Source organism: Hippopotamus amphibius, chromosome 9 (genome assembly GCF_030028045.1).
Source record: "Hippopotamus amphibius kiboko isolate mHipAmp2 chromosome 9, mHipAmp2.hap2, whole genome shotgun sequence".
Lineage (NCBI taxonomy): Eukaryota > Metazoa > Chordata > Mammalia > Artiodactyla > Hippopotamidae > Hippopotamus > Hippopotamus amphibius.
Window position 1 is genome coordinate 121260711 of NC_080194.1, and position 22558 is coordinate 121283268.

General features: G+C 62.2%; 1 protein-coding gene across 8 annotated transcripts; it reads left to right on the forward strand.

The window, feature by feature from the left end:
• Positions 1 to 728: 728 nt before the first annotated feature.
• Positions 729 to 22521, forward strand: CAPN15 (calpain 15). 8 transcript variants are annotated; one of them, XM_057749615.1, is made up of 14 exons: positions 729 to 1011; positions 8728 to 9022; positions 15147 to 15363; positions 15823 to 16575; positions 17389 to 17597; positions 17681 to 17864; positions 17944 to 18167; positions 18927 to 19052; positions 19110 to 19277; positions 19654 to 19815; positions 19929 to 20155; positions 20353 to 20519; positions 20599 to 20777; positions 20846 to 22521. In XM_057749615.1, exons 2-14 carry the CDS (start codon positions 8841 to 8843, stop codon positions 21021 to 21023), a joined length of 2976 nt encoding a protein of 991 aa, XP_057605598.1. In that variant the 5' UTR covers positions 729 to 1011; positions 8728 to 8840; the 3' UTR covers positions 21024 to 22521. The 8 variants fall into 8 exon arrangements, with proteins under 8 accessions (XP_057605598.1, XP_057605599.1, XP_057605591.1 ...); XM_057749616.1 differs by having other exon boundaries at positions 16444 to 16575; XM_057749608.1 differs by having other exon boundaries at positions 15147 to 16575.
• Positions 22522 to 22558: the final 37 nt, after the last annotated feature.

Here is a 22558-nt window from a genome sequence, read left to right on the forward strand (position 1 = left end):
ACCTCCGGCTGCCCAAAGGGCAGTGATAGGCCGCGCTTGAGGAGACTCTTTGCGAATGGCGGCGGGTTCTGCTCAGAAGCCCCCGCGAACCACGCCGGCTTCCTTGCTCCCAGGCGCCGGGCTACGCCTCCCTCCGTCCTCCCAGCGGCCCGGGGATGCTGGTTCCCCCGTTGGCCGAGGAGAAACTGTGGCTCAGACAAGCAATGTGCCCAAGTCACACTGGTGCGGCCGTGGTCAGCCCAGGTTGGTCCCAGCGAAACCGGAGCTTCGGACCATGAAGCTTTTGCGGGGACCCGAGGACGTAAAGAACTCCAGAGGGACCCCGGGAGGGAGCTGGCGGTTCTGCGGGCCCCGCGCACCTCAGAGGCCCGAGCGAGGCCAGCGGCCGCAACCCCGCGCTTTCCTACACTGCAACCGGAAGCACCGTGACCGGGCGGGCTGGAGCCCCCGCCCCTTCCTCCCGGCCGGGCATTCTGGGAGTTGTAGTCCGGGTCCCGTCCTCGCCGCCTCCTCTACCATGCAGCGCCGCCCGGGACTGGACTCGGCCACCTCACTCGGCGCCCGTGGTCGGGGCGCCCCGCGAAGTCGAAAGCGCCAGTCTAGGCTGCTACTGGCTACCGCCCCGGACTCCGCCTCCCGGCCTGCCCCGCGCACTGCCCCGGACTCCGCCTCCCGGCCTGCCTCGCGCGCCGCGCCGCGTTGTGGGAACGGTAGTCCGGTCGCGCGATTCACAGCGCCGCGTGCGCCCCGGGCGCGCCGTAGCCACGGGGCCCCGGCCGGGCGCTACGCTACGGAGGCAGCGCAGGGCGCGGCGCGGGCCGGGCCGGGCCGGGCCGGGTCGGGCCGGGTCGGTGCTCTCACCGGCTCCGCCACTCAGCGCGGGAGGCCGTCGAGGCAGCGCGCCGGCAGCAGAGGGCCCGCCCTCCCTCCGAGAACAAGTTGTGGGCCGGCCGGCGCAGGAGAGCTAGCCCGGGCCGCGGGGGACTGAGGAGGCGTCGCGGGTTTGCGGAGGTGAGTCCCGCTGCTCGGGCCAGGCCGGGGCCGGGGACGCGCGGCCTGGACCCTCGAGGGGCCGTGGCCGACGGGCGGCGCCTTCAGGCAGTGGCTGGTCCCGGCCGGGCTGGGGGCGCCGCTGGAGAGGAGCCGGCGGGACCTCGGTCAGCGGGAGACCAGCCCAGGGTGCTGCGGACACGGGAGGCGGCCTCAACCCCTCCTGCCCTTGAGTGCCCTTACTTCCGGGCAGTGTCCCGGCCCCGGCGACGTTAGGTGATGTGTCCCGTGGCGGTCCCGTGGAGTGGGGGAGCAGGCGCGCCCTGTGAGCCCACTGGCCACCAGCTACACTTCCTCTTCCCATCTCTCTCGCTGGCGCTGGAGCGAACCGAAAAGTTACCCATGGTGGCCCTGAGAATGTTTGCCAGGCTGCCGGCCGACCCAGCTCTTCCTGCTGCCCACAGGAGGGGCCTTTCTGAACCTGACCAGCGCAGCCTTGTTGTGTGGTCAGGTGGCCCTGACTGTGTTGGCTCTCGGGCCCCCTTAACACACAGGAATTTGTGACTGGACTGCAGGCAGCAGGACCTTAGTGAGGCCAGGCCTGGGAGTTTGGGGCCCTGCGGTTTGGGGCCGTGGTGTCCTGTGAGGGAAACTGGGGTTCAGCTGGGTGCTTGGTAGTTCCACGCTCTTCCTGGGAGCCCCTCCTTTGGGGATCCATGAGCTCCTCCCTCTGCCTGGGTCAGGGAGGCTGTGTGAGCCGCTGTTAGGAAGATGCTGATCACCCCCCCTCCCCCGAGGCTGGGCTAGGGGACGAAGGGGGTAAGTGGATCCTTCCACTTCTGAGTGCCTTTTTTCAAATGTGGGGAGAGAGGTAGTGTTTTCCTGGCCCAAGTCGCAGAAAGAGGGCCCTAGATGGACAGGGATCCTGAGAGCCACTGCTCTGCAGCCTGGCTGGTGGGAGCAGGTCTTGGAGAGGCCAGCTCAGCCTGGCCTTGGTGTTGCGCTCCTCTTACTTCCTCTTGGGTTGTTCCGCTCCCGGGCGGAGTGCCCCTCTTTTCTTCTGCTTCTGAAACTCTCTAGAGCTGCTTCCCCTGAGCAGCCAGGCTGGTGACCTCATGACCTACTGAGATCCATGCTTAAGCCCTGCTGGGCCCGGGGCTCAGTGATTGCACGGCTTTAGACAGGGACCTTAGGTCTCTGATCTTGTGTTTCTGCTTTGAGCGCCCCCAGCCCACAGGCTCTGAGAGCAGGAAGTAGTGGGACGCTCTGAGGATGGCTCCGGGCCCTTCTGCCTTTCTTGACAAGAGTAGCTTTGCTATCAGGCCCTGCATCAAACTCTCTGGGCCCTTGTCTCTCGGGTAGCATTCTACTAAGCCCTGCTTTACAGATCAGGAGGCTGAGGCTGAGAGGCAGCGTGGCTGAGGGGGAGGAACGGATGGGGCTGCACATCCAGGTCTCTGACCCACGAGGATGCTTTTCCACCCCCTCCTTCCGTCACTGACAGTTTATCTTTTATACACAGAGTTAGGAAGGACTCTGCTGCCCTGAAAATTCTCTAAAACCGCAGATGTCTTCATGGGCCTGAGCTCTTTGATGAAGAGCCCAAGGGGTGCAGCCCAAACCCCAACCAAGGGTGCTCCCTAGTCTCCGGGTCAGCTGGCTTCTCACCCTGCTCTTTTGCTTGGACTGCCTCAGGCCCTGCCATCTGGCACCTGCGGGGACATTCCAAAGCAGGAATATGGTTGTCTCTCTTGCCTAATCCCTTCTGCCAAGTTCACAGGCAGGGATCGCCACCCCCACCCCCCACTCTGCCGAGAATGCCCAGCAGGACTGTGGCATCCCCTTGGCTGTCCCCAGCTCCCCCTGTGCCCAGCACTGCCCCATTCGCACCAAGGCGGGGTGGTCAGCAACCATCCTTTGTGAGTTGCTGGTTGGCAGGCAGCTCTGGTGACCCAGCTCTGAACTCAGAGGGGAGCTCCCCGGGGGGTGGGGTCCAGAATGGCCCTGTCAGCCTCTTGGGGATGAGGAGAGGTTGCCAGCCTCCACTTTCTTTGAATGAGCTGGAAGGAGGCTGTGGGTGGAGTTTGGGCTTGGAGACCTGCCCAGCCACACCTTGTCCCTCTGGGTCACTCTGCAGATGGCTGTGTTGGTGCTGCTAGGACAGTGCAGGGCACTGGGGGCTGTGGGAGAGCAGTGTGGGGCCTCCTGATGCCTTCAGGACATGCTGTTCCTCCAGTACAGTCCCTCCTTGTCCGGGGCACCCAGGGTGGACTCGCACAAGACCGAGTGGAACACACGGCCTCACTGTCTGTCCTGGCAGCACCATCTCACTTGAGCAGCTGCTCCACACCCTGCTCTCTGCTTCCCTGAGGTCAAGGGCTGCAACCCCCTCTCCCTGCTAGCCAGGCTGGGGGATGTACCTCAACAGTGCTGCAAAATATCAGAAGGAAAACAGGTCGATAGCTGCTGTTGACAAGAATCAGGTCATCTGTGTCTCCAGGAAGGCATCCGTGGCTTCTGCTCTGGGTCATCTTGGCCCAGGCCCAGAGAAGAGGAAGACCTCCGACGCCTGGCCCCTCCATGTCCACATTGCCAGGACCTCCTGCCCCTCCCCCCAACAAAACGGGAAAGGCAGTGTGTTTGGAGTCCTTGCAGCTCCTGAAGAGGTGGCTGCAGAGAAGGCTCCTCCGCTACCTGGCTGCCTCCCTTTGGGGCGAGCTAGAGGCTCCAGTGCCCACACGTCCCTATGAAGCCGCTCTGCCACCTGTGAGGCCCGAGGTCACTGGGCTGCTGGGCCAGAGCTGCTCCTGCCACCACTTGGCGAACAGAAACATGGAAGTGCCAAAGCTGAGTGCGTGCATCATCAGATAGCATTGAACTGTGAACTGGAAGATGGAATCCTGGTGCTATTCCTGGCTCCCTGGAAATAATTTCCTTTTTCCTGACACATAGCGAAGGAGGTACGACTCCTTCCAGGAGGCAGCCAGGACCCCCAAGTGCTCGTCCTCCGGCCTCCCTGCCGGAGAGCTGCCCCTCCCCTGCAGGTTTGATTTTGAGGGGCCTGTCTCCACTCATCCCTTTCCAGAAAGCAGGGACCCTGGGAGCAGAGCGAATCCCACCTGACACCTGCTGGTCATGTATGTGACCAGTGCCAGTGGGACCCTGAGTTCTGGCCCATGGCTGGACGCTTCAGGGCTGAGGTGCTGGGCAGGCAGAGGAGTCTAGAAATGCTAGCAGAGTGGCTGCAGGCAGGGATCTGGGGCTGGAGTGTTTCTCTCCAAGTTGGATAACAGGGAGTGCTGGTTACCATTTTGTTCCTGGATCTGGTTCTTAGGGGGTGTTGATAATAACTTTCATCAGAATCTCCACAGTCTCCTCTCAGTGGTTGATGATGCTGTCGGGGGGTCCTGGCCTGGCTGGTGGGGGACGTCTGGGCTTCACAGTGTGCCTGGAAAGGTCAGGAGTGGGGGGGGATGTGCCCCGTGGGCAGTTGGAGTAGCCAGGTGGTACCAGGACTTGGGTCCAGGTGAATCTCGATGGCTGCTGGCTACTTGCCCAGAGCCCTGCCCCACCTGGGCACCTTTGCCTGGTGACCCCAGCCATGGGCAGAGCCAGGTTGAGGGAGGCCTTGTCCCCTGTGGCTTTGGCTGGCCTGGAGATAATCGTGGCCTTGGACCAGGCAGCAAGGAACAGCTGAAACAGGCCATGCCCCCAGGGCCTCCAGCCACCTCTGGGTGAGGGACAGTTGCGGCTTCTAAAGGGACACAGTCCCCGGCCACTTCCCACAGGAGTGTTCCCCAGGGCAGCAGAGGTGGGACAGCCTCTGTGTGGCCCTGGCCTCGGGTTGGTGGGCAGAGCCACGTGGCCAGTCAGCATCGCTCTCTACAGGAACTTATCTGGCTCCTGCCGATAAGCCTGGGGCTGGGGCTGCCGCCCCGGGGCCAGAGTCCAGATCCTCCACCTCTGGGCAGATGTGCTCTTGGCACACCTGCCAGGAAGCCTGGCCTCCCACGGCAGAGCCCAGGCACGGGGGCTTTGGGTTTGTGCGGCTGCAGTGGAGCGGTGTGGGCACCCCCCTCAGAACCCTGGTCCTCACAGCCCTGCAGGCCGCTGTGCCCCTGAGGCTTGGGGCTATGGTCCCGGTGTTCCAGGTACACTGCAGTTCAGACATGTCTCCTGGACTGCGTCTGGTGCTCTCCCAGGTAGAGCCACCACGTCCCCGATGGCCCAGCCCCTGACTCTGCGCCCCACTGCCCTCCCACCTTGAGGGCTTGGGTCTGTGAGCTGCTGATACGGGCACCTGACCCCTTGAGGGTGGCCATGGGAGGATGCTGTCCGGCCGATGCTGGGGGCAGGAGGTCAGTCATGGCCTCCTGGGGTGGGGTCCCAGTCTTGTTTCTGGAAGGGACATAGGCGGGTTCACTCACTGTCTTGGCCTGTCCCTACCTCAGGCAGGACTACCAGGCTTCATGTCTGGTGGGTGTGGCCGTGGGCGCCTGGGCACAAGGAGCAATGCTCCAGAAAAGCATGGCATCCCCTCGCGGCCACTCTCCTTCTGTGACCCGTCCGGGCTGGTTGCAGGCAGCCTATTGGGGTTGCTGCAGTTGTGAAAGAACCGTCGTTATGAGATGAAATTTAACAAGATTTGCGCCCAGGGCCCTGGATGGGAGGTGTCGAACCAGCCAGGCATGGTGTGCGTGTGTGGTAAACACTGGCTGGCTGATGCATGTACACGCGTGTGGAGGCATCGTCGGGCGGCCCATGTCCACGGAGCAGGGCTGTCCCACGGGACTCTGGTGCCTCATATGTGCTTCCCACAGGCTGGTGGGAGCATCCTGTGTTGATGCCCGCAGGACTCGCAGGAGCCTCCAGAGCATTGTGGGGACAGGGCACACGGACCCCGAGTCCTCCCTGCCTGGAACCTGGGGTTCGGCCTTTGCCAGGTGTCGGCTCAGCCCAGTCCTCAGCCAGGTAATCTGCGGGGAAGTGCCCTGCAGGCAGTGGGAGGAGGTGAGCTGGGTGAGGCCCTGGGATGTCACCCTGGAGACCTGGCCTGCCACCACTGAGACAGGCATGCCCGATGCAGGATCCTGAGGAGCAGTCAGCCTCGTCGGGCCCTTCTTGCTCTCGTCACCCTGGGAGAGGATCCCCTGCTGTCCCCAGCCACTAGGCTGGGGGTGCTGGTAACTCCTGTCCTGGGGGCGCGGCTGTGGTCCCACTCCCGCATTCCCTGAGGCCAGATCTAGGCCACCGTCCCACTCAGATCTAGGGCAGCGGAGGCACCAGCGTGGTCTGGGCAGTGAGGCAGGCGCCTCATCCCCCCCGCGGTGCCCTGGAGCACCTGCCTGTGGGAGGCTGGCGTTGCTGGTGTCTGAGCTCAGGCTTCTGCCAGGAGCCATGCTTATGTAGCGTTGCTCCTGAGGCACAGCAGCCAGGGAGCGGCCCCGGGCAATGCCGTCGGGGTCCAGGCAGCCTGGGCACTGGACACAGGAAGGCGTGGATGAAAGGCCCTGACGCGGGGCGGGAGCACGGGGCCTGGGCTCCTCACCACCCCAGCAGGCTGAGCAGGATGTGGGGCTGTTGGTGCTGGCGTCCCAGAACTCCCCAGAGAGGCCCGTCCAGGTTGCCCTCCCAGACCCTCTCCATTACAGTGTCAGGGTTTCCTGAAGGCGTGTCAGGAGGCTGGTGCGCAGGGCGCAGCCAGCTGAGGTGCAAGGCTGGCCCTGCTTGGTGCCACGAGTGCTGACCATGGGCGGCGGGGACACCAGTGTGCACCACAAGTGTCTGTGCCAGGCATGCGCGCTCAGTGCCCAGAGGCTAAGGGCGTCCGTGAAGAGCAGGCAGGTCCTCGCAGGACCTTGGTGCGCCCTCCTTCCAGCAGAGCCAGGCCCACAGCCCCCAGGAGGTCCGGGGCTACAGCCTCACACTTCCCTCGGCTCTGCCTGCATCGGGCACACGTGATGCCAGCCCTGACCTGGCTTCCCCCACCCGTCCTCTCTTGTCACAGTGGATACCGGCCGAGCTCTTTGTCATCCAAGCCTGGACGTGGGCTTGAGCAGCATTGCTCCGTGAGCACCTTTGCTGGGCTCAGCTTCAGCTCAAGCCCGTACCTGCTCTCACCTGCTCAGGAATTGGCTGCAAAAGGAGAATGTCAGAAACGCTTGGGCTCTTTTCTCATGAAGGGCTCCTGCATGGAGTGGGGCTCAGTAGTGCAGGGGGCTGTTAGTTGTTGTAGCGCCCGACTCGTAACCATAGGAGAGGCAGGTGTCTTGAGTTAACCTGCTGGATGTGGACGTGACCGTTGGGCGCGTGCTCTAGCGCAGCCCAGTGCAGAAACCTCGGGTGCCTGTGCCCGTAGAGGTGAGCATCAACACAGTAGAGGAAGGCCCTTGACCGAACACATGCGGTGCGTGGCTCCCGCAGGGTTTCCTCCTGATTCCAAACTGACCCGGCGGCATGTTGGACGTGTTGGGTGATGTAACATACATTACAGAGACTCTGTTTACCTGTCCTGCTTTTTTCCTGTGGCTGTCAGAAGGTTAGGAATGACACCTGTGGCACATGTGATACTCCCACTGGATGGCACCCCCATCAGCTGGAGCCACAGCCCTTTCTTCAGGGTCCAGGTGGGCAGTGTCAGTTTTGTGTCCCTGTTGTTGGCTCCGGTCGTGCTGAGCAGGGGACCCTGAGTGGTAGGTGACTTTTGGGATCTCCAGGCCTTTCGGGGCCTATGCTGCGCTGTCCTGTCTGTGTCCCTTGGAGGAAAGAGTCCAGGTGGAGGGGACTCGGCTGGTCTGACTGAAGCCATCATGGGGCAGGAGCCCAGACTTCTCCTGCCCCTCCAGCCTCCAGAGCTGCACATGCTGCTTGTCACTCAGGTGTGGGCATCCCCACCCATGTCCCCTGGACACAGCATGGACCATTGCTTTGGGGGCCTGGGTGCAAGGACACGTCCCTCATTTCCATCCCTGCTGCTGGCCCCTGTGTCCAAGGGACTTGTTTGGAAGCTGGGAGAAGGGTGTCATTGGGTGATGGTGGACCTGGGGGTGGGGGCAGGGCTGCTGATCACCTGCTTGGCCAGAAAGCCAAGCGGACACCCACCTTGGTCCAGAGCCTGGCCCAGGCATCTTCCCTGAACCTGACTGGGACTTGCCTTGTTTGAAATGAGATGTACCCAGCCTCCGGTCTCAGGGCAGATGCTCTTGGGCCTGTTGGCCTCCCCTGGAGGACAAACAGTCTCTTGGGTCCCTCCCTGGTGACCCATCTCCAGGTGGGGGAGGCCGTCCCCATGGAAGGACCACGGTGGCGACTGCACCTCCCTGTGACTTCAGACAGCTCTCAGTGCCCCTCCCAGAGGCGGTCCTGCCAGGGCTTGCCTGCCTGCTGGTCTCTTTTCCCTTGTTTTTCTTTTCTCTGGTTAAATATCATCTTGATCCTTTCTTTTAAGGATAACACCCTTCGTGAGGCCTAGTGACCATGGCACAGCCACTTCTCCCCTGTGGAAGCAGAGAGCGGCACTGCTCCAGGGCAGAGGGGACCTGTGTGCTGAGGCTGTGGTGCTGTCGGGACCACAGCTGTGGGGGCCGCTGCTCCAGGCTCTCCTTTGCCGCCTCAACGCCACTTGTGCGCTGGGAACCTCCCAGGGCTTCTGAGGGCTTGGTGCCTGTGAATCACGTTGTCTCTTCTCTCTCTTTATTCTCTGTGTCATTTCTGTTGTTGTTGTGTGACTTGGACCAGCCCGGCCGCCCTGTCTCCGGCGTGGGTGCCCTCCTCCATGCTCCGACTCGCCTACTGCCGCCGGCCACATGTGACCAGGCCCGGCTCTCAGCGTGGCCACCGTCGCGGGGGCCATGGGGAGCTCCGCCTCCTCGCTGGCCGCCGAGACCGAGTCGGACCACGGCTTCCCCAGGGGACCGCCCTACCCGGGGACCCCGGCAGCGGCTGGCTGGTGTAGGAGTGGCCCTGGGGGGCCTGTCTGGGGCGACACCCTGGTCACCCGGCAGCACCAGCCCCCGCGCCCCCGGGCCCGAAGGTAAGAAGGTGGAGAGGGGGTGGCCCTAAGGGGTGGGTGCTGCTGTCAGGTGCCCCTTCCTTGGCAGAAGTGCTTTCAGAGAGGTGGGGTCCCTGTTCCTTAGGGTCCTCTGGCAACTCACGTCCCCCCCAGAGGCCCGAAAGGCTCTGGGGTTGCTCACAAGGCAAAGAGGGCCCGAGACGTCAGCCCCTCCCAGAGCTGGGCTACCCGGCTGGTTGGAGGTGGTTGGGACGGGCTGCTCAGCTCTTCTCGAGCCTGGGGCTTGCTTGTCTTGCTGGGGCTGGAGCTGCTGCTGGAGCTGCTGCTTTGTGGTGCAGGGGTGTGGCTCGCACCGAGAATGCTGGCTTGCTTCCCATGGGATTTGGGGGCACTGCCTTGGCCCCCACCTGTGGGTGGTGCCCTGCTCTGAAGTGGCTGCCTGCAGGGGAGCAGAGGGGGGTGTGGGTCCCCGCTGGCAAGCCTGCACACGCCAGCTCCCGCCAGCTGCAGCCGTGGCCACACTTGGCCCAGGTTTCTTCACCCAGGCTGCCCTGCATCACCTGGAGGGCTTCCCCTCTGGGTGCCGGATGATGGGCGTGGGGCAGCCCGGGCACTGTGCCCATTGCCCAGGTCTGGGTGGATTGAGCTCTGATGTCCCTCCAACACACATTGATGCCCCCGCCTTCACCCTGCCCTGCGGCCTCGTTGGAGGAAGCGACAGCCCTCACTCTCCGGGGCACCCAGGCCTGTGCTCAGTGGGCTGCGTACACCCTCTTCCGTCTCTTAAAGGCCCCTGCCAGCCGCCCTTGGTTGTCGTTTCCTTCGGACACCAGTCACTTACGCAGGACAGTTTCCCAGTGTCTGTGGGCCCCAGGTGTGTCCTGGACTCACTGTGTAGGTGGCCAGCAGGCATATGGGAGACTGCCTCCTGGGAGGCTTCTGGGGGAGTCTGAGTGGGCTTGTCTGAGTTGTCCTAGTGGATGGAGTCCTGGGGGCTTAAGGTCCAGAGGGATGCGCTGGGAAGCAGTTGGTAGTGGGAACCGGTCAGCTCCCTCATAACTGTATCAGTGACACACTTTATTTGGGTGTAACTTACCTACCGTCAGATCCTCTGCTTGGGTGTTAGTCCACGTGTGCGGTTGTACAGCCATCACTGCAATCCAGTATCACAGCATCTCCATGACCCCATCTCCTGCCCATTTGCAATCATCCCCTCCTGCCCTCCGACCCCTGGAAATCATTCATCCACTTTTGGTCTCTGTGGATTTGCCTGTTCTGGACGTTTATGTCAGAGGGATCACACCTTTGTGTCTGCTTCTCTCACTGAGCACCATGTTCTCAGAGCTCATCCATGGTATAGCGAATGTCAGTGTTTCGCTCCTTTTATAGCTGAATGATGCCCCACTGTGTGAAGTTTACCTGCTTATTAGTCAATGGACATTTGGGCTCTTTGCCTTTGATGTTTATGAATGTGCTGCTGTGAATGTTTGTGTACAGGTTTTTGCGTGGATGTGTGTTTTTACTTCTCTTGGGTAGGTACACAGAACGGAATTGCTGGTGCTTATTGTAAGTTTATGTTTAAGTTTCTGGGAAACTGCCAGGCTGTTTTCCATAGCAGCTGCACCATTTCCCAACCCCACCAGCTGGGCAGGGAGAGTTCTGGTTTCTCCACATCCTGCCAGCGCTGTTACCACCCGCAATCTGATCCTGGCCTCCTGGTGGTGGCAGGTGGTCACTCATGCTGGTTTGATGTGCATCTCCCCCATGGCTGGTGCACCTCTTAACACCTTTCTCCATGCACACGTGTCATTTTATTTACACGTATTTATGTTCTCAGGATAGATAGCCAGGGGTGGAATCACTGGTTCCCAGGGGGTGGGCCACGGCAAGAGGCCCAGGTGGAGACCCTCTGCCCCAGCACATGTGTGCCTGTTGGATCTTGGCTCACTCTGTCCAGCCAGCCGCCTGGGTGAGCAGCGCCCTCTCTCACTCTCCGGCCTCCTGCCAGACCCCTCCACAGGCTGGTGCATCTGGCCTGGCATGCCGGGCAGGTACAGTCTGCCACTGGGAGTGGGTCAGGAGGAAGAGCTGCTGTTAACCTTGAGGAATCTAGACACCCAGACTGGACGTGAGAAGGAGCAGTGTGGGGGTCTGGGCGCAACCGATGCGGGAAGAAGGGGAGAAAGGCCAGCCACCAGGACCCCGCCCCACACCCGCACCTGGACACGTGAACGCGCACATGTGGATGGTCTGGCCGACCCTTCCCGTGCTCTGATGGGCCCTGGGCATCGTGAGGAAACCCACCACATGCAGCCCCGCCTTTGCTGAAGAGCCTCCACCCACCACCAGGCCAGGCCAGGAGCTTCGAGGCCTTGAGGAGTAACAGGCATCAGCCACCTACAAGCTCCGGGCCTCCCCTGAGGACACAGAGGTGGAGAGGACAGCCCAAGGCTGGCTGAGGGTGACCTCAGAGGGAGGCGCCCACGTGCAGTGCACCTCAGAACCAGCAGGGGGTCAAGGGTCAGGTGGCCACATCCTGCCCGGGAGCCTGGGCTCAGGTCTGCCAGACTGACCAAGCGAGGCCCTTAAGTGGGGACATGACTTACTCCTCTCAGCTTTCCTGGGGAGGGAAAGGCGGTCCCCAGGCCTGGGCTGCGGCCGAGGTGGTGACAGGCTGCCCCCGGATTCTACAGACTCCTAGTGTCTCAGGCACCTCCATCATCTCCCTTTTGAACTGGAGCTGAGTGTTGCAGCTCCAGAGAATTGAGGGCAAAGCAGGTATTTGGTGTCCATTTCCCCCTTGACTGGCCTGCCTGTCATGAGGAATAATGCCCCTGTCCTGGAGCTCGGCATGCCGGCCTCCAAGAGCACCCAGTGCTTGGGAGCATTTCTGTCGAGGCTCTGGTTTGACTCCAGGTTCCTGGCACTGGTCTCCGATTTCCAGGCTTTGTCTGGTGCTCTGGCCTCACCTTGGATGCTCTAGGGTCCCAGGTCCCAGGCACGTCAGGGTGGCCGTGAGGATGACCCTGGGTGTGGAGACCAGAGCAGGGGAGCTAAGGGTGGGGCGAAGGCCCAGGACTCCTGCAGACACCCGGTCACTGACCCCTAATCCACTTCGTCTCTGTCCACCTGGTGACACTGAGATGCAGACTGAGGTGTGGGCCGCAGGGTCCCTGAGGGAGCGCAGCCCCCACTGCCTCCAGGACCGCTGTGACACCTGCCGTGTGTCCCAGGTGTGGCCTCATGTTTATCCGGTTCAGGAACTGGCCAGCTTTTAGGTCATGGGGGTGGTTGGGACTTGGCCTCCCTCCTCATCCTGTGTCTGCTCAACATGTCTGGGACTACCAGGAGCCTAGAACTGAGGGCAGGTGTGTCCTAGGAGGGCCCCGGGCCCACCTGCCCTGTGCTGGGGGTAGGGGCCCAAGTCTTCTCCCCAGACACCCCTTCCAGCAGCAGGTGGTCCACAAAGGGACAGACCAGCTCTGCAGGGCAGTGGGGCACACAGGGCAAAAGACTGTCCTCTGAGCCTGGGGCCCAGGTGGAGGCTGCTCAGGACCCAGCATGTGTGTGTGCACCTGTGTGTTTGTGTGGGCATGCATGTGCCCATGCCTTGACCGTGGGCCCTTCTCTGAGTAGGGAGCAGCAGGGGAGGCCCCGTCATCTGCAGGCAGATTCCTTAGGCTTTTGGTAGCACAGAAGCCAGGACCAGAGCTGACCTGGCTAGGCCCCCCGCTGGTGCTGGGCACCCCACTCATCCCAGGGCCCATCTGCCCACTTGGACGTTGTGGGCAAGGCTGTAGGCAGCCCGTGAGTCTCAGCCGCTCACCTAGGAAGGTGGCTTCACGGTTTGCTGTGGCCCAAGGAACAGTCACGCTGCTCAGGGGAGGTTTTTTGTTTGTTTTAGTATTTATTTACTTATTTGTCTGCGCCAAGTCTTATTTACTTGCAGCACATAGGATCTTCGTTGCAGCGTGCAGGATCTAGTTCCCTGACCAGGGATCGAACCTGGACCCCCTGCATTGGGAGCACAGAGTCTTAACCTCTGGACCACCAGGGACGTCCCCTCTTTGTTTTTTAAAAAGAGGGAAGTTTTCTTTCTTGCTGAAGGGTTTGGCACAGACATAGCATTAGAAGCACAAGCTTCATGCCTTGTTGTAAAGAACAATTGATTTTCCTGCCAAGCAGAGCAACTACAGTCAGGGTAGGAGACTGTGTGTGTGGAGCGTGGACACCTCTCGCATCCGGGTTAGCCTTGAGAGATGGGTTGCCGGGCCAACCCTGCCTACCTCAGAGGCTCCCGGAGCCCTCCTCCTACCCTCCCCCTCAGCCCCCAGGAACCACCAGGCTCCTCTCTGCCTCTGGGTTTGCCCGTCCTGAACATTTCCCGTAGATGGAATCACACCATGTGTGGCCCCTTGTGTCTTTTATTCATTGATGAACACTTGGCTTATTTCCACCTTTTGGCTATTGTAAGCAGGTCTGCCGTGAACACGTGGACATGTGTTTGTGAAGAGCACCAGTTTTCAATTCTTTGAACGTAGACCTAGGGGTGGAATTGCTAGGTCATAAATGTGATAATTCTGTTTAACTTTTTTTTTTTAATTGGCTGTGTTGGGTCTTCGTTGCTGCACATGGGCTTTCTCTGGTTGCTGCAAACGGGGGCTACTCTTCATTGTGGTGCACAGGGTCCTCATTGTAGTGGCTTCTCGTGTTGCAGAGCACAGACTCTAGGCACGTGGGCTTCAATAGTTGTGGCTCATGGGCTCTAGAGCACAGACTCAGTAGTTGTGGCGCACGGGTTTAGTTGCCCCGTGATGTGTGGAATCTTCCCAGAGCAGGGCTCGAACCCTTGTCCCCTGCATTGGCAGACGGATTCTTAACCACTGCACCACCTAGTAAGTCCCCTGTTTAACTTTTTGAGGAACCGTCACAGTGTTTTCCAAAGCAGCTGTAAGATTTTATGTTGCCACCAGCAGTGTTTCTCCAGCTTCTCACCCTCGCTGTTACCGTCTGCCCTATTGGGTGTGCGGTGGTACCTTGTGGCAATTTGATTTGCATTTCCCTCATGGCTGCTGTGCTTAGCATCTTTTCATGGGCTTTTCCTTCTCAAGTCCTCTGCCCTTTTTTTTTAAAATAATATTTATTTATTTATTTGGCTGCACTGGTTCTTAGTCGTGGAATGTAGGATGTTTTAGTTGCAGCACGCAGGATCTAGTTCCCTAACCAGGGAGCACACCCCGGCCCCCTGCATTGGGAGCACAGCCTTAAACCATTGGACCACCAGGGAAGTCCCCATTGCTGCCCTTTTTTTTAAAAATTATTTTATTTATTTATTTATTTATTGGCTGCATTGGGTCTTCGTTGCTACACACAGGCTTTCTGTTGTTGCGGAGAGCAGGGGCTACTCTTCATTGCAGTGTGTGGGCTTCTCATTGAGGTGGCTTCTCTTGTTGTGGAGCATGGGCTCTAGGCACGCGGTCTTCAGTAGTTGTGGCGTGTTGGTTCAATAGTTGTGGCTTACGGGCTCTAGAATGTAGGCTTAGTAATTGTGGCGCATGGGCTTAGTTGCTCCTTGGCATGTGGGATCTTCCTGGACCAGAGCTCGAACTCGTGTCCCCTGCATTGGCAGGCAGATTCTTAACCACTGCCCCACCAGGGAAGCCCCTCGCTGCCCATTTTAAAAAACGGATTGTTTGTTGTGTAGTGTTAAGATCTTTTTATATGTTCTGGATACTAAACCCTGACCAGAGATACATGATTTGCAGATGTTTTCTTCTGTAGGTCATCTCTTCACTTTCTTGATGGCATCCTTTGAAGCACAGGAGTTGTTAATTGTGATGTTTTTTTTCCCCCTTTGTTTGCCTGTACTTTTGGGGTCATATCTGATACTACATTGCCAGATCCAAGGTCATGAAAATTTACCCACATTTTCTTCTTCTAAGAGATTTGCAGATTTCATTCCTATATTTAGGTCATTGATCCCTTTTGAGTTAATTTTTGAATATGGCATCAGGTAAGGGTCTGACTCATTCTTTAGCGTTTAAACCCAGTTTTCCCAGCACCATTGGTTGAAAAGACTGTCCATTCCCCATTGAATGATCTTGACACCCTTGTCAAAATCACTGACCGCGGCCTTCCCTTGCAGCCACACACACTCACCTGGGCCCATGGCTGCGGTTGGGGAGTGGTCCTGCGTGCGCTGTACCTTCCTGAACCCGGCCGGCCAGCGCCAGTGCTCCATCTGTGAGGCCCCAAGGCACAAGCCCGACCTGGACCAGATCCTGAGGCTCAGCGTTGAGGAGCAGAAGTGGCCCTGCGCCCGCTGCACATTCCGCAACCTCCTGGGCAGGGGGGCCTGCGAGGTGTGCGGCTTCGCCCCCGAGCCCGGCCCCGGGGCCTCCCTGCTGCCTGTCATCAACGGGGTCTTGCCGGAGCCCAAGGGAAGCTGCGGGGAGGAGGCGGGGTCCGTGCGAACGACAGGGCTGGCTGCAGTGGAGCCAGCCAGGGGGCAGCCAGAGGAGGCAGAGGGGGAGGAGGGGGGTGCAGCCGCTCCCAGGAGTGGCTGGGCCTGCCAGCGCTGCACGCTGCACAACACGCCCGTGGCCAGCTCCTGCTCAGCCTGTGGGGGGCCGCGAAAACTCTCGCTGCCCAGAATCCCTCCCGAGGCTCTGGTGGTCCCGGAAGTCGTGGCTCCCGCTGGCTTCCCCATCATGCCTGCCCCTCCCCAGCCCGGGGAAGGCACCGAGGCCAACCCTCCCTCTGCTGTGGACCAGGAGCCCCCCCGGGGGCCGCCCTTCAGCCCCTTTTCACCTGCTCTCCAGAACAACCCCGTGCCTCGCAGCCGCCGCGAGGTGCCCCCCCAGCTGCAGCCACCGGTGCCTGAGGCCACCCAGCCATCGCCCTCTGCCAGCTCCAAGGGGCCCCCCCAAGGCCTGGGGCGGACCACGGCCGGGGCCTCCCGCCTAGCGGAGCTACTGTCGGGCAAGCGGCTGAGCTTCCTGGAGGAGGAGGTGGCCGAGGGTGGCCCCACACTGCACCCACCTGGCCCCACCAGCCCTGCCCACTGTGAGGCTGGTGGTGCCACGCCTGGCAGCGACGTCATCGACCTGGCTGGCGACACTGTGCGCTACACGCCCGCCAGCCCCTCTAGCCCCGACTTCACTACCTGGTCGTGCGCCAAATGCACGCTCAGGAACCCCACAGCCACCCCCCGGTGCACAGCATGCGGCTGTTCCAAGCTGCACGGCTTCCAGGAGCATGGCGAGCCCCCCGCCCACTGCCCCGACTGCAGTGCAGACAAGCCCGGGCCCTGCTCGGCCCACAAGACTGGCCGCCTCTTCCCCATGGTGCCGTCTGAGCGCCCGGGCCAGTGGGCCTGCCCTGCCTGCACCCTACTCAATGCACCCTGGGCCAAGCATTGTGCCGCCTGCCACACCCCCCAGCTCCTGGTGGCCCAGCGCCGGGGCGCAGCACCCCTGAGACGCAGGGAGAGCATGCACGTGGAAAAGCGGCGGCAGACAGACGAGGGTGAGGCCAAGGCCCTGTGGGAGAACATCGTGGCCTTCTGCCGGGAGGTGAGGCCTCTCTTCATTGTCTGTCCCCTGCTGTCCCTTTTCCAGCCCGGGGGAGAGTGGGACCCTCTTCCCTAAGCTCAGAGCACCAGCTGGCCCTGAGCTTGGGTGGAGCCACCAAGTCACCACTCACCTGAGAGTCTTGGGCCCTTCTCCCTCTGTGTCCACAAGGGTCTGTGACCCCACAGTCTGTGGTCCTGACCCCTCAGCCCTGGTGTGAGTTCCTGCAGACTGTGGCCCCACAGGGAGGTGGGGACAGGCAGCAGCTTAACACCAGCAGGCAGGCCTGGTGCTTCCCGAGGCCACGGAGACCTGCTAAAACTCAGAGTTGGGGTGCCCCCTCATGCTCTTCTTCCCTTGGAGCTGCAGGGGGCCTGAGCCCAGGGCATCACCTATCACCTGGAGAGGGTATCTGTTCCCCCTGAGGCTGCCACCCTCTGTCATTTTCGGCAGCCTGTCCCGGAGCTTGTGTCCTGGCTGTCCTGCCTGTCAGGACCACCCACCTCTTTTCCTGGGGCCTTCGGTGCAGGGAAGCCGCCCAGGCTCCCTGCACCCCACACCCACCACCCCCGTGGCCTCCAGGCTGGGTGCCGCACCGTCTCCCTGAGGCACACACACCTCCCACTGACCTGTTGCCGGCCTGCAGTGTCCTGGCTGGCCAGGTGTACCACGTCTGCACAAGGCCCAGCGGAGCCACCCACAGGGATCGAGGGGCTGCACACATGCCCACCTCTTCCTCTGGGGCTCAGGCAGCAGGGTACTCTCTTGGGCAAGTGGGTCCAGCCCAACCTGAGCCTGTGGCCGTGGTCTCTGCAGAATGGTGTGAACTTTGTGGATGATAGCTTTCCCCCTGGGCCTGAGTCTGTGGGCTTCCCCGCGGGCGACAGCGTCCAGCAGCGTGTGCGACAGTGGTTGCGGCCCCATGAGATCAACTGCTCCGTATTCAGGGACCATAGCACCTCATGGTCCGTGTTCCACACTCTCCGGCCCTCGGACATCCTGCAGGGGCTTCTGGGGAACTGCTGGTAAGTTTGGGGCACCCACTTGGGGTAGGCAGTGGGCAGCAGGCGGGCGGGCTGTGCTCTCTGTGAGCCCTGGCCTCGCGCAGGTTCCTTAGTGCACTGGCGGTGCTGGCGGAGCGGCCGGACCTGGTCGAGCGGGTGATGGTCACGCGCAGCCTGTGTGCGGAGGGCGCCTACCAGGTGCGGCTCTGCAAGGACGGCACGTGGACAACGGTGCTGGTGGACGACATGCTGCCCTGTGATGAGGCCGGCTTCCTCCTCTTCTCCCAGGTGGCGCCAGTGGACGTGGGGTGGGCGGGAGGCGCAGGCCGGGTGGTGGTGGGGCTCACGACTCCAGTCCCCCCTGCAGGCTCAGCGCAAGCAGCTGTGGGTGGCCCTCATCGAGAAGGCGCTGGCCAAGCTGCACGGCTCCTACTTTGCCCTCCAGGCCGGGCGTGCCATCGAGGGCCTGGCCACGCTCACTGGCGCCCCCTGTGAGAGCCTGGCCTTGCAGGTCAGCTCCACTAACCCCCGAGAGGAACCGGTTGACACTGACCTCATCTGGGCCAAAATGCTGAGTTCTAAAGAGGCGGGGTAAGAGGGGCAGCCACATCAGCGCCTGGAGTGGTGGGAGAGGCAGGGCCAGCACCCTCTGACCATGCACCGTGTTTCACAAGATGTCTCTGCCGTGGGTTGACCCCTGGCTCCCTTGCTGCACTAGCCGTCCCACCTGCCCGGGAGGGGTGGGGGCAGGCAGGATGCTGTCTGTTGGTCTATACCTAGAAGGCCCTGTCCTGACCTGGGCTGGTGATGACAGTCAGCGCCCTCATGGAGCCATATGGAACAAGCCCCATGGAGGCACCTGGCGGGAGCAGCTGGGGCAGATGGGTGGGGGGAGTTGGGGAGGGGGCTGCTTCTGAGCCCTGGCCCACACTGGCCAGTGTCTGGGGAGGGTCCCAGACCCCAGGCCTGGGAGAGAGAGCTCATGAGTGCCAGGACCCTTGCACTCAGCTGTTGCTGGGCAGTTAGGCACCCGAACCCTCAGGGAGTCATAGCTCTGAGCTGGCAGGACCAGCCAGCCTCACCAGGCTTCTGAGTGACCCGGGCCTGCCCATCCCCCAGCCCAAGCCCTCTGAGCACTTGGGCCAGCACTTCCTGAGTCCCGTGTGTCTCAAGTGGGTCTCCCGCAGGCAAGGAGGGGCCCCCCACCTGATGCTGCACCTCCCTGGAGGCAGGGCAGGGCAGGGCAGGGCAGGGCAGGGCCGGGCTGGCTGGGGTGGGCCCACCCCCAGTCATTGGGGCCCCTGTTACCAAGGGGGCTCCCCGGTCAGCGGGGCTGCTCTGCCCACACAGGTTCCTCATGGGCGCCTCTTGTGGGGGGGGCAACATGAAGGTGGACGATGCTGCGTACGAGAGCCTGGGCTTGCGCCCCCGCCACGCCTACTCCATCCTGGACGTACGTGACGTCCAAGGCTCCAGGTAAGGGCCAGCGTGTGGATGCGGCGGGGGCGTGGGGGGCATGGGTGTGGCCCTCAGCCCTGTGGTCCACAGGCTCTTGCGCCTCCGGAACCCATGGGGCCGCTTCTCCTGGAACGGCAGCTGGTCAGACGAGTGGCCGCACTGGCCTGGGCATCTGCGGAGCGAGCTCATGCCACATGGCAGCAGCGAGGGCGTCTTCTGGATGGAGTACACTGACTTTATCAGGTACTGGACACCAGGCAGCCATGGCCAGTGTCCGCCCTGCCCTATGGCTGCCTCCGCTTGCCCCTGCGTTTGTGGTGTCCTTCCCCGGGGAGCCTGGCCTGTCCCTCTTGCCAACCAGGGGTCTGGGCCATCCTGGAATCTGGGTCAGCACAGGGTGAGGGTGCTTCTCTAAGGGCTCTTTCTGTGGGTCCGCCTGAGGGCCTGACGCCCTCTGGTGGTGTCCACGGGCAACAGCCAGAACCAGGATTTCTGGGACACTGATCCCAAGAGACGGCGATGGGCAGGATGCCTGCAGGGGTCACCCTGCCCAGGGACGGGCACGGTGTCCAGAGCGGGGGTGGGGGCTGCTCAGCGGGGGCATCCTCTCACTGTCCAGGTACTTCGACTCTGTGGACATCTGCAAGGTGCACTCGGACTGGCAGGAGGCGCGGGTGCAGGGCTGCTTCCCCAGCTCGGCCAGCGGGCCGGTGGGTGTGACGGCCCTCACGGTGCTGGAGCGCGCGTCCCTGGAGTTCGCCCTCTTTCAGGAGGGGAGCAGGTGGGCAGGGGCAGGGCTTGGCCTGGTGGTGGACGGCAGGGGGGGTGGCTGGCCTAGGGGATGGGTGGCAGGGGCAGAGCCCAGCCTCCTGTGACTTTTGCTGGCTGCTGCAGGCGCGCTGATTCAGTGGATAGCCATCTCCTGGACCTGTGCGTCCTGGTATTCCGGGCGTCCTTCGGCAGCAGCGGCCGCCTGAGCCTGGGCCGCCTGCTGGCCCACAGCAAGCGTGCTGTCAAGAAGTTTGTCAACTGTGACGTGATGCTGGAGCCCGGCGAGTATGCCGTGGTGTGCTGTGCCTTTAACCATTGGAGCCCTGTGCCCGGCCCGCCGGCCGCGCAGGGTGAGCAACCCATGCCCACCTGTGCAACCCCCGCTCACGCTTGGTGGTGGGACCCAGGTCCCACCCAAGCCCAGCACGGACCCCCACCCACGCCCTCTGGCCACTCCGCAGGGTGACAGCCCTGACACACCAGCATGGCCCCACCTGCATCCAGCGGGCTGGGCTGCCCACTCCCCTCACCCAATACCCCCCCACAGCCTCCAGCCACTCGACAGGGGTCCCGCGCGGCACCCCGGAGCCACCAGGCCACGTGCTGGCCGTGTACAGCTCAAGGCTCGTCATGGTGGAGCCTGTGGAGGCCCAGCCGACCACGCTGGCCGACGCCATCATCCTGCTCACGGAGAGCAGGGGCGAGAGGCACGAGGTGGGTGGGCGTGGGTCCTGGGGGGAGGGGGGGGGGAGGCAGCTACCCACCCACCCACCCCTGCACTGCCTGCACCCAGGGACGTGAGGGCATGACCTGCTACTACCTGACGCACGGCTGGGCAGGGCTCATCGTGGTGGTGGAGAACCGGCACCCCAAGTCTTACCTGCACGTGCAGTGTGACTGCTCAGACAGCTTCAACGTGGTGTCCACACGCGGCAGCCTGCGCACCCAGGACAGTGTGCCTCCCCTGCACAGGTGGGCCCCACCCCCCCCACCCTACGGCCCCCAGCCTCCGCAGGCCCTCACCGGCCCCCCTCCCCCAGGCAGGTCCTGGTGATCCTGTCCCAGCTGGAGGGCAACGCCGGCTTTTCCATCACCCACCGCCTGGCGCACCGCAAGGCGGCCCAGGCCTTCCTCAGCGACTGGACGGCCTCCAAGGGCAGCCACAGCCCCCCACTCACACCTGAGGTTGCTGGCCTGCACGGGCCCCGGCCGTTGTGACCACCCTGCCCCCCCCCCGCCTGCCCCCACACGCACTTTATGAGGGAGACCCCAACACAGGACGCTTGAAGCAGAATCTCAGGACCCCTACCCAGGGAGCACCAATGGCAGGGTGCAGCTTCCCCTGGGCCTTCCTTCCTGCCCCTCCCTCCTGCCCAGGGCCTCCGAGCCACAAAGCAGAATACCTCGAAGCGGCCTCTAGCTCGAGGGGGCTCTGTGCCAGCCCCTCTGACCAGCCTATCTTGAAGTCTGGCCCAGACTGCCAGGGCCAAGGTGAGGCTGCCCCTTCCCCATGGGCCTGAGGCCTCCTGCCTGGGTGAGGCAGCCAAGTGCTCTGTTCACAAAACCAAATCAGGAGGGGTCAGAGGCCAGGACCCCAGGTGAGAGCAGGGACCACCCCTGTTTTGGGGGATCAGAGGCCAGGACCCTGAGGTGAGCGGGGACCACCCCCCTTGTGGAGTCAAAGGCCAGGGCCCCAGGATGAGAGCAGGGACCACCCCCTCATGAAGGTCAGAGGCCAGGACCCCAGGTGAGAGCAGGGACCATGCCTGTTTTGGGGGGTCAGAGGCCAGGGCTCTGGGGTGAGCGGGGACCAACCCTCTTGTGGGGTCAGGCCAGGACCCCAGGGTGAGAGCACGGACCACCCCCATTTTGGGGGGTTAGAGGCCGGGACCCTGGGGTGAGCAGGGACCATCCACCTTGTCGAGTCAAAGGCCAGGGCCCCAGGATGAGAGCAGGGACCACCCCCTTAGTGGGCCATGAGGTCAGGAGCCTTTTCTCCCCAGTTTGCCCCTAGATCCCATCTCTCCCCAAGCCCTCATGAAGCAGGCAGGGGTCCTTGGAGTCCCAGCAGTGTCCCAGGTGGCAGGTGCCTGGTGACCATGGGCTCGAGCCAGGGGGAGGAGGGAGGGGACACTATGCAATTCCTGGAGCGCCAGCCAGGATTGAAGCCATGCCTCCAGCTGGGGTTGGGGCGGTAGGTCAGGTGGGCCCGGGCCCAGCCCTGTGCTTGGCGAGGGCTTTGTCCTCAGCACTCCGTGACCTCTGCTGGGAGGAGCAGAGTCCAGGAGAGATCCTCGGCCCTCTCTGTGCAGGCACATGCAGGGCGCGGCCCCGACCCTCCTCAGAAGCCCCGTGTCCTCCCTGTGGCTGCTCAGCCCTGAGTTCTGTGTCTGCCCAAGGATGACTGAGGCTGGCTTCCTGGGCCACCTGGCCTCACTGCCCTGTAGCCCCCAGGCAGTGGGTGGCCCTGCCCGTGGCTTCCCGTGGGGCCTGCAGGGGGTTAGGTTTACACCTGGAGAAGCACTAGACTCCCTTTTGGGCCTCCTTTATATTCCTCCTTTTACTCTGAGCTGTGAGTATTTTTAACCCTGTACATACGGCAGCTCTTCTAACACAGAGGCTATTTTATCAGTTGTCAGTACCATCCCTGCAGGATGATTCTCCGTGGGTGTTTCCAAGACTCAGGCTCCGATGGACCAAATAAAAATGTTTTGTTTTGTAAGGATTCCTCCTCATCTGTCTCTCCCAGGGGT